Here is a 19,996-nt window from a genome sequence, read left to right as displayed (position 1 = left end):
GACCTTAATACACCACTGACACCAAGGGACAGATCAAGAGCAAAGAAATAACAGAACTGAATCACACCTGTGAACAAATGGGTTTGATAGACATATACAGAATGTTTCACCCAACAACATCAGAATACACATTCTTCTCAGCAGTACATGGATCATTTTCTAAAATAGACCATATATTAGCTCACAGAACATATTTAAGCAAATGCAAAAGAGTTGAAATCATCCCTTGCCTATTATCGGATCATAGCGCTCTGAAATTAGAAATTAATGATAAAAGATACTGCAAAAATTCCACAAACACATGGAAACTGAATAACACACTCTTGAGCAATCAGTGGGTCACAGAAGAAATTAAACAATACCTAAAAGAAAATGAAAATGCAGATACAACTTACCGGAATCTGTGGGATGCAATGAAAGCCGTCCTGAGAGGAAAATTTATTGCACTGAGTTCCCACATCCGGAAAACAGAACGAATACAAATAAATAACTTGATGCTACACCTCAAACAGCTAGAAAAAGAAGAGCAAATCAAGCCCAAAGCCAAAAGAAGAGAGGAAATTATAAAAATCAGAGCAGAGATCAATGCAATAGAGACTAAGAAAACAATCCAAAGAATCAACGAATCAAAGAGTTGGTTCTTTGAAAGAATAAATAAAATCGATAAGCCCCTAGCCAACCTTATTTAAAAAAGGGAAGAAAAAGCTCAAATTCATGCAATAAGGAATGAAAAAGGAGAAATCATTACAGACCCAATAGAAATACAGAGGATCATCAACACCTATTTCGAAAACCTCTACTCTCAAAAGTTTGATAACACAGAAGAAATAGACAGATTCTTAGAAGCATATGAAGTACCAAAGCTAGATCAAGAGGATGTAAAACTGTTGAATAACCAAATCTCTGCTAATGAAATTGAAAAGGTAATTAAGTCCTTACCCACCAAGAAGAGCCCAGGCCCAGATGGATTCACTGCAGAATTCTACAAGAAATACAAAGAAGACCTAATGCCGACACTCCTCAAACTATTCAATGAAATTGAAAGGGAAGCAATCCTTCCTAAGTCATTCCTGGAAGCAAATATTACTCTAGTACCAAAACCTGAGAAAGACCCAACTATAAAAGAGAACTATAGACTGATCTCCCTAATGAACACAGATGCAAAAATCCTCAATAAAATATTGGCAAATAGGATCCAGCAAATCATCAAGAAGATTATACACCATGACCAAGTGGGATTCATCCCAGGAATGCAAGGATGGTTCAACATACGCAAATCAATATATGTAATCCACCATATCAATAAAGCCAAAAATAAGAATCACATGATCATTTCTATAGATGCAGAAAAAGCCTTCGATAAGGTCCAACACTTATTCATGATAAGAACTTTACAGAAAATTGGAATAAAAGGTCTTTACCTCAATATAATAAGGCCATTTATGACAAACCAACAGCCAGCATCATACTAAATGGCCAAAAATTGAAAGCCTTTACTTTAAAATCGGGCACAAGACAAGGATGTTCTTTATCACCACTCCTATTTAATATAGTACTGGAAGTACTAGCCAGAGCAATTAGGCAAGAAAGAGAAATAAAAGGGGTAAAGATAGGAAAAGAAGAAGTTAAATTATCATTGTTTGCAGATGACATGATACTCTACATAGAAGACCCCCTAAACTCCATTGAAAGACTCTTAGATACAATAAATAAATTCAGTAATGTGGCTGGATACAAAATCAATACTCAGAAATCAATAGCATTCCTATACACAAACAACAAAATCACAGAGAGGGAAATAAGAGAAACTGGACTATTCACATTAGCAAGCAAAAAAATGAAATATTTAGGAATTACTCTTACGAAAGAAGTGAAAGACTTATACAGTGAAAATTATAATACACTGAAAAAGGAAATTGAAGATGATCTCAGAAAATGGAAAGACATCCCTTGCTCATGGATAGGAAGAACAAACATTGTGAAAATGGCCATTCTCCCAAAACTGTTATACAGATTCAATGCAATCCCAATAGAAATGCCATCAACATACCTTATAGATCTAGAGAAATCACTCCTAAATTTCATCTGGAACCAGAAGAGACCTAGAATCACAAAGGCAATTCTAAGCAGCAAAGACAAAGCAGGAGGCATCACAATCCCTGACTTGAAGTTATACTACAAAGCAACAGTAGTAAAATCAACATGGTATTGGAATCAAAACAGAACCGAAGATCAATGGAATAGATTAGAAGATAGAACCACAACTACAAACACACTCAACCACCTTATCTTTGATAAAGGAGCCAAGCAGGTTCACTGGAAGAACGATAGTCTCTTTAATAAATGGTGCTGGAAAAACTGTTTCTCCATTTGCCGAAAACTAAAGCTAGACCCATGTCTATCACCATGTACTAAATTAAAATCTAAATGGGTCAAAGATCTGAATATTAAAACAGAAACACTAAATCTATTGGAAGACAAATTAGGTAGAAACCTTGGAGACATAGGAGTAGGTAAAGAATTCATGAACAGTACTCAAACCGCACGGGAAATACTCCCCAGAATCAATAAATGGGACCACTTCTTATTAAAAAGTTTCTGCATGTCAAAAGAAATCTCCAGCATAGTGAAAAGACAACCCACAAACTGGGAAAAGATTTTAGTGAACTCTCTCTCAGACAAGGGCCTCTTGTCTAAAACATATAAAGAATTAAAGAAACTCAGACCTCCAAAATTCAAAGATCCAATCCAAAAATGGGCATCTGAGATGAATACGCAATTCTCAGATGAAGAAATGCAAATGGCAAATAAATACATGAAAAAATGTTCATCATCATTGGTCATTAGAGAAATGCAAATTAAAACCACACTGAGATACCATCTCACTCCTGAAAGAATGGCCAAGATCAAGAAAACCAACAACAAATGCTGGAGAGGCTGTGGGGAAAAAGGAACTCTCCTGCACTGCTGGTGGGAGTGTAGACTGGTACAGCCTTTGTGGAGATCTGTCTGGAGATTTCTCAAAAAGTTGGGATTGGAAATCCCATTTATTCCAGCTATCCCACTTCTAGGCATATTCCCAGAAGAACTGAAAGCATCATACCACAGTGATATATGTGCACCTATGTTTATAGCAGCACAATTTGTAATCGCCAGATCTTGGAAACAACCCAAGTGTCCATCAACTGAGGAATGGATAAAAAAGTTGTGGTATTTCTATACAATGGAGTATTATTCAGCTATAAAGAAGGATCACATTGAGATATTTATCAATAAATGGGCGCAGCTTGAGACCATACTCATAAGTGAAATAAATCAATCTCGCATGTGTGAATACCGAATAGTTTCCCTAATGTAAGTAACGATTCAAATATATAAAAATATGTGGTAATCATGATTCCCCATTAGGTGGCCTTGAAGCCTTATAAAGTTTTCACTCATTAATTAGAGAGGTTTTATTCTGGGCTTCTTGATATGGAAATATTTGAAGCTAGAGTATATGAAGTTTTATCCAAATAAGGAAAAAGACAGACACTATGGTAACTACTATTAAGTCGGGTTATATGGTGGTGAAGTACTAGGTTGCTGAAACAGTCATGCTTTGACCTCTATTGTTATATTGTTATGTCCTGTTTTATCTCAATCTCCCCCTTATTCTTTTAAAAAAATTATTTAGTCATTTCTTATGTTTTTCTTAATGAAAGAAAAAATTTAAAAAATTAGGATATATAAATAGTAACTCTTTTTAATTTTCTATTAACTTGTTTTGAAGTCCCATAATACTCCCGCGATCTTGTTTTGACTGATTAGACTCTGTTCCATTCTGTATGATAGTATCAAATTTGAGGATCTAGGCAACTACTTTGAAGGCAATAAGATTCACTAAGATGCCCATTCTGGTTTGACTATTGTCTTCTTTGGAAGTCCTGTAATGTTTACAATGCCTAAGTTTTATTGGTCTTGTTCTCTACTGTTTTGTCCAACTTTATAATATCTAATGAGATAGACAATTCTTTTTAAGGAAACAAGAGACAACGTTGATAACCATTGTTGATAACCTTGTACTCTGTTCTACACCATGTGCTATGTCTATCCTTGGTTTTGACTGACAGCTCTGTTTTGCCATATTTGACTGTATTCTCTCCCCCCCAAAAAAGTAATAAGCACTAAGGAGTAATAAAATCCAAAATGTGTAAATTTTGTTGTAAAAAAGAGAGGGAAAAAAAAAAAGAAAAAGAGCTCTAACGGATATAACAGCAAGTGTGTTTAGGGGTGTTAAATAGCTGACTATATCAATGTTTTTGGATCATTGAACACAGCTGTTTGCAGTCTCCCTGTTTGAATGTCCACCTTGTATTCTTTGATACTGTGATTTGAGCAACTATTTTCAAAATGATAATATGTAATCTATTAACAGGTGATTCCTTACTGTTATGTTTTTTTTTTTTTTGTAGTTCTGTATTATGTGTACCCTTACACCGCTTTGTTTTGTTTTGTGTTTTTCTCTTTTTCCTCTTAAATAAAAAAAAAAAAAAAAAAAAAAAAAAAAGAAATGTTCTACCGTGCCCACAACTTTGGGAGTGAGGCACAAACCCTACTTAAACCTTAGCAGTGTGCATTTAAAAACACATTTTTATAACTTTAAACTTGATTTACGTTTCTGGAGATTCTTGTGCTTCTGTAATTTTCCCCTTTCCCTAATGAAGGATTCACTTACTGATATAGGGACTCCTTATATAACACAGCATTAGCCTCTTGTGTATGGTAGGAGCTGTGAACTTTACTCCACTTGTCTTTCATCTTAATTCTGATTTTTTTTGTAGACAAATTTATAAATTTTGCTAAATCAACTTGTAAAGTCATATTCTATTTTAATAAGCATCTTCTCTGAAATTATTTTTAAAAACATATAGAAGCCATATTTCTTATGGTATTTTTATGGTTTTACTTATTTTTATGGTATTGGAAGTTGAATGCTGAGCTTTTGCACTAAGCTGTATGTCTAGGCTTTTCTATTTTTTATTTCCAGACAGGGTCCTGCTTAGTTGCTAAGTTGCCAGGCTAAGCTCAAGTTTGAGGTTCTCCTGCTTCATCTTTCTAGATTACAGGCATTATATGCATATATCACCACGCAGGAGAGATACTGTTTGCTCAGAGCTTTTGTTCTGTCTTAGAGTCTACAGTTTGTCTAGGAAAATGGCTATTGCTTGGTTGTCTCTCATACTTGTCCTGTGTCTCTTTGTGTGTGAGTCTGGAGGGACACATTCAATCATGGTGTCACCAGAGGGACAGTGACCCATTCCCACTCCACTGTACATGGTCCTGATTGCTGTAGGAGTTTACGTGATTTTTGTCTCTCTTTCTTTTTTGAGGGTTAGGTACCTGGCAACCTCACACTTGCCAGGCAGGCGCTTGTGCTGGTGAGCTAAATCCTGGCCCTGTAGGGGTGTATTTGTGTAGTGCACGCCTGGCGAGATTCCATGCTTTCTGATTGGTGCACACACGTCTGTTGGCAGTTTTGGATTTCTGAAGCCTCCTTTGGGAAAAGACAGCAGTATAAGATGATTTTGAGAAGAGTTCTGCCTAACTGGATCTGTGGACTTCTTTTATCAAACATGCAGATAGGAGCTGGTTCAACTTTATATTGGGATACACTTGCAGATGGGACTGCAACTAGAAGCTGCATAGTCAAAGTGGCTTAAGTAATAGTCTCACAGGGCCTGTCTTAGGTGTTATGGAAGGAGATAATGATAATATGAAGCAGAGAATGGTGAAATGCTAAACTTCCTGGTAAAATGTGAGTCCTTCAAAAGGAAAGGCAAAATTCTTACTCATCTTTGTATTTCCAGCACAGTGAATGCTGAGCAAATGAATAAATCAGGAGGTCAGACTCATTTTTCAGAAGATGATTTGATATGAAGAGGTTAAAATGTTTGCTGGAGATAGATAATGTCCATGCATTCCCATACTTTGCTGCTTTACTTTTATTGAAATGGACACTTTGGTATTCCTTTTCTACCTCCAATCCTTTGACATCAGTAAAGAGGGTCCTGAAATCTCTCTGTAAAGAATCGTAACAGTGGACTACGAAGTCCTCCCCACTCCAGTTGTTAATTCCTTTGTAGAAAGTGGAGACAGATGACTGAGTAGCACAACTCATGGCATTGTGACTTAGTTTGCTATCACTAAAAAGAACCAGTCAAATGAATAGGGACAAACTGAGGAATTCTGCCAGAGCTGGTACTACATTTGAGACATTGCCTTGGAACTAGAAGGTGCTGATGTTTATATTTTTATGATGGTGACCTGTTCTTTAAAAAAATAACCTCACAGATAGTCCTACTGCGGGGTACAGATCCTGCACGAAACAGGAGGTTCTTAGTCAGTTTGTTCAGGCACAGGTTCTGGCCAAATGTTAGGATTTTTCTCAAAGGTGGCAGGTTTGAGTTTCAGGGCTGGCAAGTAGCGTGTGGCTCAGGAAATTGAGTGCCTTCTTCAATTTTGTGCCAGAGATAGGACAAAGGCTTTAGGTTTCTGATTCCCAAGCAGTGCTTCCCCACCACACTCCATTAGAGAAAGCCATTTTTTAAAATGTGTGATCTCAAAGCATTTGGTCCCAAGATTTTTTTTTTAATTTTATATATGATCCCAAAACATTTAGAAATTTGATGCATCGAAGTCAGAGATACATGGGTCAAATCCAGCCTGTTTTTATATATAAATTTTCCTAGAACACAGCCATAACAATTCATTTATGTGCTGCCTGTGGTACTACAATGGTAGAATAAGCAATTGCATGAGACACCACATGACCGGCATAGCCTGACGTATTAAGTATTTGAACTTTTACAAAAGTTTTCCAACCATTGGTATAAAGGATGATAAGACACCTTAAAAAGTAATATTGTCATGCTCTTTAAAAAAGCTAAAAGCTCAGTTGTTGAGAGACATAAATGATCTGTCTCCAAAATCCTGAACTATTTGCTTGCACTGAAAATGAAAAAGTATTGGGTTTCTGAGGAAGCACTGAGCTTCCAGACTGAGGGATTTTAGTTGCCACCATGAAGCATGAGACTTAACTCACGTTGACTCAAAATGCGAGACGCTTTTGACTGTCATCTCTGTTGTGTTTACTCTGATGGAACTTGAACGCTCACCAAATGTTCATCCTCTTGGCAGGTGGAATGGATCCAACAGCAAGTGGTAAAGAAACGGACAAAGAGAGACTATGACCTCAATCGTGCCCAGTCCACCTACTTCAACGATCCCAAGTGGCCCAGCATGTGGTACATGGTAGGCTAAGCTTGGCTGGAGCCTTGCCATCCTGTCTCACATCATCCTGTCTTGTGTTGTATGGGGAAAATCTCTTGGCCCTGGGCAGAAATAGTGACTCAGGATGTGTTTCTGGCATAGGATTCACCGTATAAGATTAGTTAATGGCCTGTGATATCCTCTGGATTTTTTTTTTTCAGTTTAGCTCTGGCTGTAAGGAGAGCAAGAAAGGAGCTCTAATTCACAGAAATCTTGTTCAAGAGAACACATTTTATATGGTGGTTTCTAACCTGGGCCAGAGGATAGAAAACTATACAAAGGTCTGGACAGCTGGAGACGAGCTTGTAATTGTGCCTGGTAATTATTAAAATACCTCTGCTGACAAGTAGCAGACTCCTGACTGTGTCATCTAATGTGTGTCCTCTCTCCGTGGGTATTAGTTTTTAAACATGGATCAGGGACAAAGTCAGAAGTGTTTCATTAATAATTAGTTCAGTGGCCCAAGCAGAAGATTTTTCAGCAAGAGAGACTATGTTGGGAAGAACGATCTGTCGGTTACTTGACCTGGTCACCTTTGAAAACATACTTCTCGAGTCCTAGGTTTTAGCTTCATGATTACTGAGAAATGCATTAAAATACATTAATTTTACTTTTGTGTGTGTGTGTGTGTGTGTGTGTGTGTGTGTGTGGTACTGAGGATTGCATCCTGGAGCATTAAACTATGTCCCTGGCCTCTTACTTTTTATTTTGAGATAGGGGCTTGTGAAGTTGCCCGCACTGGCCTTGAACTTGTGATCCTCCTGCCCCAGCTTCCTAAGTAGCTGAGATTATAGGTATTTGCCATTCATGCCTGGTACACTACTTACTAATCATGAAATTCAGATGCCAGCAATTTGATCTGCAAGAAGTTCTTACCTTTTTCTCTTTGTTGAAAAATGTTTTTGCTGAACATTGTTGGAGTATTTTCTACTCTGATGCTGCTTTTTGTAATCTCAGTTCCTGATTTGCTACAAAATATCTCCAAACTAGTGAAAACCCATGGATCCATAGCATCTCCTCTGTCTGCTGTATCCTTCCCTGGTCACTTGCCTTTCACTTCTGCTGTCTGGCGCACTTTCTCTGCCCCTCTCCTTGTCCTTGGGTTAATATTCTCTTGTTCTTTGGGGCTCACACCTCATGCCGGGTGCTCCGGAAGTCCTCCCAGTGTTTGCCCTTCTCCTGGCACCCAGGGCTGTATCTGTTGCCCGTGACATCTATCACTTGTCACTTTCTAATCGAGTTATTAACACTGTTTCAAAGTCTTCTGGATGGAGGCGGGAACTTTTGAGGACAGCCTCTGCATTTTGATCCTTCTTAACCTGGCTCAGCCCCTTGCAATGCTAACAATCCATGCTTCTTCAGAGGTAGGCTGTTGCAGCCCGTATGCCTCCAGCTTCCTTCTTTCTTTGTTTTTCCCTAAAAGTAGGAAGTTATGGAAGTGGTTTAGACTCTGAACACAGTTTTACAATGAAAGCTGTATCATGTGTGAGGGGAAAAAGAATGGAGACAGAAAGCTAAGTGCAAAGCAACTTAGAATGAAGACATCTTTAAGTAGGATTCACCTAAGGGGACAGTCAGACACATGACAGCTTATTAAAATCAAAACTGAGGGAGCCACGAGGGAAGGCATCGGAGCAAGTGTTGGCAAGAGCTAAGCAGCTCTGTCTGCACTGACAAAATGATGTGAGTGTAAAGGGATTAAGAAACAGGATGGGACGAAAGTGTCTCTAAAGCTCTGTTTATATGACCTGGATGAAGGAGACCTCCCTCGCCTTACATTTCTTCTCATAGAAAAAAGCCAAGTTATTATCTGTGCATGCCCCACTAGATGGTGGAAATCTATGGCAGCTTTCCCTGATACTCAATGTGATACCAGGACAGGTTGGACCTTAGAGATCATGGTTACAGTGTTAACCCCTGCGCCAGCCTTGTGATAGAAGGTTTTAGTGTCTGCCTCCCAAAGGATCACTGCGTCATTGGAATGCAGCTTTGCTTGGGTTGTTTGAAATGTTGGGAGTTTTTCAATGTACATTTGATGGTAATAATTTGAATAAGTCACATTTATTTGTTTATTTTTCTTTTTTTTTTTTTTTTTTGGAGGTACCGAGGATCGAACTCACGACCTCGCCCTTGCCAGGCAGGCCCTTATGCCGCTGAGCTAAATCCCCAGCCCTAATAAGTCTCATTTATCAAACACTTGCTCCTGACAATGTACTGGAGCTTTGAATATATTCCTAGTTCAGTGCAAATGAGAGAGTGTGTTGGTCACCCAGCTGGGAAGCAACATGGCAGAGATGCTAAGGCAGAGGAGTTGATGCCAGAGTCCTCCAGATGAGCACATGTCCTAGCCCTGCCTTTCTGTCCTTACAGCATTCTCCGCAAGACACTGGTCCTGCATGTCAGGAACTTCTATTTCACCAGAGATGACTGAATTACAAGGGGAGTGGCAGGTGCCATGTAAGGTGCACACAGTATCTTTGGGCAACCAAAGTACTTAAAAGATTCCCACCAAATGATTGCTTTTCCCCTAAAAAAAGGGGTGGGTGTGGAAACTGGGTGCCATGCCTTTTGTGTATCTGTCAGAAATAGCATGACAGAATGAGAACTGGGACCACCAAATCTGTAGATTTAGATTCAGTATTAGTATTAGTTCTCTGTTTATATGTAATAAAATAACACTGGGGGATTTTCTGTTTCAGTAGTGAAGATTGAAACGGACCTTTGTACTGAGCTGCATCTCTAGCACTTTTATTTTGTGATAGGCTCTGGTGGACTCAAATTTGTGCTGCTTCTGCCTCAGTCTCCCAGAGTGCTGGTATTACTGATTTGTCATACCATGCCTGGCTTGAACTTAATTTTCCAAAGCACTCTTACCTAGTTGTCTGTGGATGAAGAATTCCAATACAACCCAGGGGCGATGGCTTTTCTCTAGTCTGTGATGTCTGACACTTAGGCCAAAAGACTTGAGAGCCAGATGAGAATGGGGACACCCACTGCCAAGGTGGCCTTGCCACATGGCTGGCTCTGCCTTTCCTCTCTGTGTGGGCCCTGTCATGGTGCTGCTTGGGCATCTGCTTGAGGAGGTGTTGGCATGTGATCCAAGAAGTCGTGTGGGAAGTGGTGACACCTCTATGGTCTGATCTCAGATAAGTCACAGAGAGGTGGTTACCCCGGCATTTCCTGTTAGTCCTTGGAGTCAGCGTGGATTCGTGTGAAAAGGCTACAGCAGGTTATGTGTGTTAGGAGGCAAGGATCTTTGAGGCTGATTGTCATAGGGTAATGAAATTTTGCCTGAGAAACCTCCAACACGGTGATTGACACTAGAATACCTTCTATAAATCATGACTGTTGACATTTTTCTTTGACTGCTTCATTTTAATGCATGCTGGTATCTTTTTTAGTCATTGTTTTGAAGGCAGCTAGTCACAGAAAGGAAAGATACTTGCTGGAGCACTCCTTGGTGACCCACTGGTGACACAGCGCAGCCAGGGTGTTCAGTTCCCTTTCTTCCTTTCCCAGAGCTCTGGGCCTGCTGTGGTGAGTCTCTGTGGGCCCTGCCTCTAGCTTGTTAGCCTGGGCCTGTTCCTGTCATTCCACATTTGTCACAGGAGAATGGAGATTAAAGAATGGCATGAAGTGTGCCTGAGTGTCTCTTCTAATTAATTTAAAAGCTTTGCTTATGTCACTCCTCCCCTTGGAAACTGGTGTGCAAAACCATTATGTCTGGCCTAGAGGCTTGGGTGATATGTTCAGGAAACATACATTTATGAGAGTTTGTTACAAACATGATGGCTGTATAATTACTCTTCTGGCTTGTTATACTGTGCTCCAGGAGTTGCAGGGCCCACTTCTTGAAATACCACTCACTTCTCATTGCCTAGCCAAGCTTCGTCTTCTATGCTTCGCTAAACATGGAACCATACAGTATGGTTAGAAAACCATGATTCGTGCCTCCTGAGATCAAAAAGCCGAGAAATCGGTACCAGAGAGATCTGTTGGGAAGAGATGCTTCTCGAAAAGCTTCTCTGGGATCATCAAACCACTGGTGTCTGGGCATTGGCTGCAGTTTTTGTTTGCAGGTTTGATTCATTGCTTTGGAATGAATTGGGGCCCAGGCAGTGGGGTTACATCTGAATTCTCTGAGTGGCTTCAATGTGCAGTATGTGGTAAATGGTCAATAAATGTTAATTGCATAAACAAATGAGGAAATCTGTGATTACCTCCATAGCAGAGAAATAATTGTTCACATTTAATGAGCGTTTAGTATATGTCAAGCATCTTGCCAACTCTTTCATGTGGGATGCTATTGCCAGTGTTCCAGCAAGTTAGAAAGAAGTATTATCTTCATTTTATAGATGAGGAAATTGAACCCTAGCAAGGTTATGTAACTTGCACAAGGCCACTCCACTCATCACGGGCAGGCCCGGGTTATTCTGCACCCAGAGACCTAGGATGGCATTGTCTGTATCAGTGATTCTAAAGCTTAACAGACATTAGAATCACTTGGAAGTTTTTTAAAAATGATTGCCTGTCCTCTTCAACTCCTGCACCTCACAGAGGCTGGGAATTAGTATTTCTAGCAAGTTCCCCACTGATGCCAGCGTGATGCTGGGGTCCAGGAACCGCTTTGAGAATGCACCATGTTTCCATGCGTTAAGCCCCAGGTTGAGTGAACATAGCTTGCCTGTGTCTCCCAATTACCAGAGAGCAGCAGAAGAAAGATTTTTAAACTTATGGGACATTTTTAAGTACAATTAGGCAATTTAGGTTTTTTTTTAATCTCACTGTAACTTTTTTTTTTTTTTTTTTTTTTTTTTTTGCTACCGGGGATCGACCTCAAGACTTCGAGTTTGCCAAGCAGGCGCTTACAGCGCTGAGCTTAACACCTGGCCCAGCTTTTTTTTTTTAACAACATTTTTCTAGTTGGGAAGCTGGCAGCTTTAGTATGAGAAGATATTTTCATCCTGCCCTGATGGAAAATACCTTTGGATTATATATTTTTTTCAAGCTTCTACACAAGAGAGCATCTGGTAGGAGAAGTCATGAAGATTTGGGCCAGCGTTGGATGTAACAGAAGTTGTTTTAGCATACTTAGCTCATGCAGTGGAGCAGTTTTATGCTACTAAAGAAAATCCAGCTGGGCATGGTGGTGCTCACCTGTAATCCCAGCATCAAAAGGTTGAGCCAGGAGGCTTACTGCAAGTTTGAGGCCAGCCTGAGTAACATAGTGTATTCAAGGCCAGCCTGGACTGCATAGCAAGACCCTGCCTCAAAAATAAGTCAGTCAATGAAACAAACAAAAGAATCCACTTTGTCACCAGAGAAAACAGGTAAATTCAGTCTCTTCCTCAAGATCCTGAGAATGTCAATATCTTGGATCTTGCAGTTCAGTATTTTAAGACTTATGATGAAAGGTTTAGATATGCAAGTAGTTGAGAGAATGCCACAAGGCCTGTCCATCCATCCCTAAAACTAAAGAATAGGACATAATCATATAATTGAAGTCACCTGTGACCCTGATCTTTCCAACCACCTTTCATCCCTCCAGAGCCACCGTGGATGGTGAATGAGCCCTACACTGTGGGAGTTCCTCTTTGCAGGCAGAGGCTTCTCTTTGAGAGAGGGGTTGTCCAATGGAAACTAGACTTACATTCCTTTAAATCACTGTAAAATACATGTTCATACATAGATTTCAGCAGTAGAGCTCTTGATGATCGGTTCCAGGAGGATCACTTGGAAATGAAACTTAGATGAAAATGTTAGTGTAATACAAAAGCTCTTTTACTGCTTCATGCATGCAAATATTTTATTGCTTAAGGAAATCAGTGTACCATTATACAATATTTCTTACATAATGGTTAGAATCTAATAATGATTTTGGAGAAGGCTGTAGGAAATAACTTTAAAAATATAATTTTCTACCTCATGGAAGGCATGCTTAGTTCAAAGGAAAAAAGTATGAAAGAAGGACAAGGCCAAGGTTGATCAATGAGTGGGCACTAAATTCTAGTTAGGAGAAAAGTTTTACTGTTCTGTTGCCCAGAGAAGCGAAGGCAGATAATATGTTCTCTGTTTCCAAAAAGCTAGAAGAAAGGGTTAGCAATATTTTTGCCCCTCAAAAATGGTAAATTTTTGAGGTTGCATTGAAATATCACATGGTAGTCCATAAGTATGTACAATTTACATGTGTTAATTAAAAAAGAAAATGGATAATAATTTGAAGTAGAGAAAGAAAAAAAATAAGTACTCTGAAATTTTGCTCTTTGACTCTCTAAGTCGAGGAATCAGTGTTGCTGGTCCTCTTGCCTGACATCTAGCACAGAGCTGCTTGTGGTGAATATTGGGTGGCCTGTTTAATATGCATCATTCAACGGCAGTCTACCAAATGGACTCATTTTTTATACACCACCTCAGATTTCATGAAAGCTCTCTCTGGGTGGTTTTTTTGAGGGGAAGCATCATATTTGTTGATCAGCGGAGTGAAAATTAGCTGAGTTCAGTTATGTATGTGGGGCATATCTGCCAAAAGCGATGAACTAGCTAGCATAATAATTGTGAGAGATGACTGTAAGCCACATGGTTTTTTCTCAGCCAACTGGACGGTGTTCAGTACTCTGAGTTTGAGGCATTGCTGTTTCTGTGGTTGGCACACGTTTTCCTAATGATTTATACTGTCGTTTGACTCTAATAAAATCTGGTGAAGTCTGTGGCATTATTGTCCTGGCAGCTTGGAAATCATTCTTTTAGGATACTTAGTTTAACTGTTTTAATTGAAAATGCAACATGGTGGAAGTCTGCGACCATGTGGCACATTCTGTTGCAAATAAGCGAGAGGTCTTCTGAGAAAGGACAGAATCCAGCTAGGCAATAAATGGTGTACTGGGAGGAGCTAGTGGGGTTTGAGTTGTGATTTGGGGGTATTAGTACTTACTGCTAACTAATTTTAAGGCCTCTAGAATGGTATTTTACTTTTCCCAACCTTAATTCATCTGAAAATGGGGACTCTGTCTAGATGGTGGTTTCTTCAGATATTTCTGCTTGAAATTCTAGTTCCTTATGCAAGTTGTCCTGGTATTGCATCCTGGAAGAGCAGGTAACATCCACAGACCCTTGTCATCTCCAGCTAGGAGCTACTCCGTAAGTTCCTGAGTGCTGTGTAACATGCTTTTGTTGCTATGCCACTTCACATTCCATGTGTCCCTGTGTTGGAGGTCCCCAAGACCACCCACAAGGTCGTTGAATCACTAGGAGGGCCCACATGACTCAGCACCCAGTCATACTCACATGTGTCCTTGGTGTCAGTGAAAGAACGCAAAACAAAATCAGCAGAAAGAAAGGACCCGTGAGAGGAAGCCCAGAGGAACCCAGGCTCAGGCTTCCAACAGGCTCCTCTCACTGAAGTCACACTGAGAGCATTAATATCCCAGCATTGGGTTGTGACAGCACAAATGAAGTGCTGTGTGCCAGGGATGCTCACTAGAGACACAGGCCCTCAAGTGAGCATTGGGTGGACAGTCACATAGATGGCCTTTACCTCCTGTGTGCCAAGTCCCACATGCTTGGGAGGAAAGTAGATATCCCAGCATAAGTCGCATTGTTTGCCTAACAGTTTGGGTGCGAGGAGCCATTCTTATCAGAGAAGAGTGGGGTCCCTCCCAAAATCCAGGTTCCTAGATGCCAGTCAGAGGCCAGCCTTGCAGGTGAGCTTCTCAAAGGAGATAGTCTCCATCCAGTGATGTAAAAATCTTCTGCACTTTCCCCAGCAAGATATATGGTCTTTTCCCCAAGGTGTGCCATTTTCATGGTTTCTTCTCTCAGGGAGTAGACGGAAAGTTGGATGTCATGTTTGAATCTCCTCGAAAGCCCAGCCTACCCAGTTAAAGATGTCCTACCTCTTCAGTCAGCTGCCATCTCTCCTCTCCCATCACAGTCTTTGTCTAAATCACCACCATCTCTCAACCTGAGGATTGCAGTCATTGTTTGTCTGTCTTCCAGTTTCTGCTTCTGAACTCTACCCATCTGTTATCTGTATGGTTGCCAGAGTGAACATTAAAGCTGCAAAGCAACTGATCAGCCAAAGAAAATATTCTCCACTTAATCACTTTCTTTATGCTTAATACTTTGGAGTAACTTTCCAGAGTTTGGACAATACCCATATCCAGACCATTGCCTCTAAGACCTTGTAGTATTAGTCAGTTTTCAACAAACCTGACAGTGGCAAATTAAAAGAGGTTTTTTTGTTTTGGCGTATGGTTTCAGAGAATTCAGTTCATCATTGACCAGGTTCAAGGTAGAAATTGATAGTGGAGGGGCCCAGACAACAAAAGCTGCTCAAACCAATTGCAGCCAGGATGCAGAGCCAAGGAGCTGGGAAGAACAAGTCACCCTTCAGGGTTTGTGTCACCTGCAGCCCACCTTTTCCAACCCGGCCCTCCTAAAAGCACATCCAGCTATTGACTCATCAGTGTATTAATCAGCTGGTGAGCATCGCCCCTCCAGTCACCTTCCGAAAGTTCCCCTCTCCCGCCCTGCGCATGAGATGAAACCTCTGGGGAGCGTTTCAGATCCAAATCCTAACACATGTGTTGTGCTCTACCCACTTCTCCAAGTACATGGTACAGACCTCTCTGCCTTCAGCTTAAAGGCAACATTGTTCCTTCTGGAGCACTGGCCCACCTAGTGCTCCTCCCCTGTCCTGTCCCAGGTGAACCCTGTCACTCTCTTGAGAGTGACGTAATGGCTTCTCTTAAGTCTTCCTTGAGTATCTGGATCATCTGTTGCATTTACCAGATCACTTTGCACATCACTTTTGTTCATAGCACAATTAAAATTTTCCATCTGTGAGGTCATGTGATAACTAGTCTTTCCATTGAATAAGTTCCATGGAGTATAAGAACCTGTGGGAAAAGCATTACTGCACATCTGTTGCTTCAGGCTGTTCCTAACATATAGGACCCTATAATACTTATTGAACAAATGTTTAGATTAGTGAGGCATGCATAAATAAAAAATTATTTGTGAAAAGGTTTGTACTATACTGCATACTGGTTATATTAATTTTTCTACGCTTCTAGTAAGAGAAGAAATTGGAATTGTATGGTTTTTTGATTCCGAGGAAATTGTGTCTTAGTAATTTTATATGAAAGTGCTCTTTTGATATCTTGAATTTGCTGTTGTATTCCTGGGGTGACCTTATTATTTGTCTCTTATACTTGGAGCATTTACAGTGGTCTTGCTCTACCTCTAATCATGGAACATTGTTTCTTTAACCTGCTCTCTTACGGTGGTAGAATCTGTCAATAACCCTAAGGTTAATCCAACAAGATTCATGCCTACGTTCAAACCCAGCATACAGGCTTCTTTGATCTTGTTCCTTTCCCAATGATGGGCGGCTTCTCTAAGTAGCGAAGGTTAACTGTTTTCATAATATATTTCCTCCATTGGTATTCTATCCTTATTTCTTTTGGCAAAGATAGTAATAGTAATGCCGTGTGGTTGGTGGAGATCCACCTGCATTATGGCATTCTGAAACCTCAGTCACTTTCTTGAAGAGTCTGAATCTATGGCACTGTCAGATACTGGCCCCAGCCTGTTCAGTGGTCCAAACACAGAACCATTGGACTGGAATAATAGTTCCTCCTTTCTAAAGCTTTGTAGTCACAGTCAATAAAACAGCACAAAATAAAGATACCGGAAAGTGGTAGTCCCAAGAAAAAGCAGATTTGTGTCTTTAGGGTCAGTGTGTTCTATAGCCTGAGAAATCCCAACCAAGTCACAGTGTTTATAAGGTATACTTTTTGTTCATGCATTCAATCATTTATATTAAGCAAATGTTAATTTTCCCCCAGCACCTAGAGTGTTGCTGATACCTGGCACAAAATAACAAATAAGAGGACCATATTACTCACAGTAATAGAATTTGGTGGCGGCGGCAGGGCGGGGGGTGCATTTTATTGATAGAGCTATATGGAATTTTAATCACTCTGCCTGATCAGTTACTGCTAGCCCATTAAGTGTATACTGCAGAACCTTGATCAGTTCTTGTTAGTTAACTTCAAATGATTGGGGTCGTTAGAATATCATTGTCCCACAGGATAAGTGTGATGGTAATGGGTATATTAAGAATGTTAAGTGAATCTGTAAATAACTATGGTAGTCAAAGTGCTTCCAGAATGGTTCAGCTAATGAATCAATCAGAAAAAAAAAAAATCACTTTTGGGTCAAGGATTTAGCTTGGCAGTTCAAGCACTTGCTTGGTAAGCATGAGGTTGTGAGTTTGATCCCCAGTACCAAAAGATAAAAAAGAAATTACTTTTGATAACATCCGGTCCTACAAGTGCAAATTGTTATAATCTTGTAAGAATATTTTTGAGCAAGATATAACTTATTCCATACAGGTAATTTATATTCCCAGCTTTACTTTACATATATATATATATATATATATATATATATATATATATATATGCACAGTCTGGTCCATCGAGCTTCACTCTGCCTTGATGAACAAACCTGTTAAAGAAACAAAGTTACTTTTAATTAAAATTTTAGCCAAGACTTCTTTAATTAGTTACTCATTTTCTGTTGGAAAGCTGATAGGATTGACCCTTGAGCTCATCTAATCAGTGGTTGTCTTCTCAACATGTTGATTCAAGCTCTTATCAAACAGCTTCTCTGAATTCTTGTTTCTCAATTTACTTTTTCCCCAGTATTGAGATTACTTCTAGTGATCAAGGGACTGTTTTTGGCTCATTGTATCCTATCTCTCTGCAAACAAGTAGAGTTCTTTCAGGAAGTGCTCAGTAAATGTCCATTGATACAAAGTGAGGAAAGAGCCAGTCATTTCTATTCCATCAGACTCCAGATCACCAAACTGCTAGGGCTGGTCCTCAGAGGTGTTGGGGAATTCGGTTTCAGCATCCTCTGGTGAAAATTCAAATTGTAAAGTTATCTGAGAGAGAGTGGCATCTAGAATTCTCTCCCTTGATTTTGGTTCACAGTGAACTTGGCCAGGAAATTAATGGAGGAAAAGGAATGATGTTTTGTGATGAGAGGAATCAGAAAGAAGAAAATGCTTTAAATTGCTTGGGGGAAGAGAAAGCAGTAATTATCTTCCGATGGGTTGCACAAGCACATCAGTGACTTTGCCAGTCTGCAGTGTAAGAAATCTCCCCAGACCGCCTTGGCCTGGGCATAGGATTGTGCCTGTGTTTGTGACCCATTGTCCCAGATGCAAATGGTCCAGGCTGAAAGCGCTGCTATGCACCAGATGAAGTCAAATTACGTTGAGACAAGTAGACTGAAACTGCCAATTCCAGGAACAAGATCTGATTATTTAATTGCATAGGTCAGAATCAAAATTGGGTCCAGGATACAGAGTTGTTATTTTTTAACAGTGATGACAAGGACAAACTTTCAGAAAATGCTTTTACTGACTAATCTTTTTATGATTAGAACTTATGAAAAATATAATTTCTTGCTTTATGCCAGAAGAAATCTGTCAGTTTTTTTCCTAGATGGTATCTTTATTGAAGTGTTTGCAACAAGATTTGCAGAATGACCTGAAAAGATAACTTAGAAGAAATGTAGTTTTGGTTTTCTTTCTTTCCTCTTTTAGTTTCCTGGTGAGTTGAATTTGTCTCTAGTGGTGTAGGAGTTCTGATCCAGACATACTAAATTAGCATGTCTGAAGAAAAGCAAAGAAAATTATGCCTGGATAGCGCAGAAACTGTGCTCTCCTAATGATCTCTCTGCATGGTTTACAGAAATTTGGTTAAATTATTGTCTTGAAAACTTGGTGCTTACATTTGTTACTAGTGATGGAGAAATCATTCTTTCTGTAGTGAATTATAAAAATTCAGTGGACCTCTTGGCAAGTTAAGAGTAGCAGGTCTGCAGAAAATTGTTTTTAACTCATTCCTGACCTGCTGAAATATTTTATGTGTATATTTTCATTTTTCTTCTTTACCTGTGTAGAGGACTGCTGCACATCTGTACACACTACACAAGTACACTGTGAATGTTTTTGCAGTTATTGCTTTCTTTGCATCAGGTGATCTTTAAGAAATTGTTGGAAGAAAGTCTTGTAGGTCACCAAATTAGAATGAACTTGGAAACATTCATTCAAGTCCTCAGTGCATGCTCAATATTAACGTTGTACATTTTCTGTTCCCAGAAATATACTGTATTTAGATTGCCCTTTCTGTAATGAGAAATTGCATTTAAAGCACTTCCTTGTACTGTACTTCATCAGAAACTTGTCATTTGGTCTAAAGTCTAAGTTGAGAATCATATCTGATCTTTATTTCATACGCTTATACCACAAGCGTCATAAAATGTTTTTGGAAAATTTAAAGCAAAAGTCAAGAGAATAATATAATGAACGCCCATGACTCTATTACCAGCTTTGATGATTATCAACTCAAGGCCAATATTCTTTCATTTATTGTCCTTTCTACTCTGATTATCTTAAAACCAATAACATACATTATCATGGAATGTTCTAGTATGTGTCTCTGTAAGATAAGAGCCATTCTTTTTTATAGTAAAACCATAATGTCATTATATGTAAGAATTTAATGATAACTTCTTTATATATTCAAATGTCTAAACAGTTTTCAAGTTTTCCCTACTGGCCTCATAATTTTTCTTTTGTAGTTTAGAGTCAGACTCAAATAAGGCTCAT

The 19,996-nt window shown here is 39.5% G+C and overlaps 1 protein-coding gene across 3 annotated transcripts in view; it reads left to right on the top strand.

The window, feature by feature from the left end:
* Pcsk5 (proprotein convertase subtilisin/kexin type 5) overlaps positions 1 to 19,996 on the top strand; it is a 416,016-nt gene that overhangs the window by 78,063 nt on the left and 317,957 nt on the right. For all 3 annotated transcript variants that reach the window (XM_003472222.4, XM_013155069.3, XM_063249684.1), the window contains exon 3: positions 7,180 to 7,293. In XM_003472222.4, the coding sequence (XP_003472270.2) occupies positions 7,180 to 7,293 (114 nt within the window). The remainder of the gene's footprint in view (positions 1 to 7,179; positions 7,294 to 19,996) is intronic.

This window comes from Cavia porcellus, unplaced genomic scaffold (genome assembly GCF_034190915.1).
Source record: "Cavia porcellus strain 051 isolate PalLab524CR breed Dunkin Hartley unplaced genomic scaffold, mCavPor4.1 scaffold_1, whole genome shotgun sequence".
Classification (NCBI taxonomy): Eukaryota; Metazoa; Chordata; class Mammalia; order Rodentia; family Caviidae; genus Cavia; species Cavia porcellus.
This window is presented reverse-complemented; position numbering and strand designations above follow the sequence as displayed.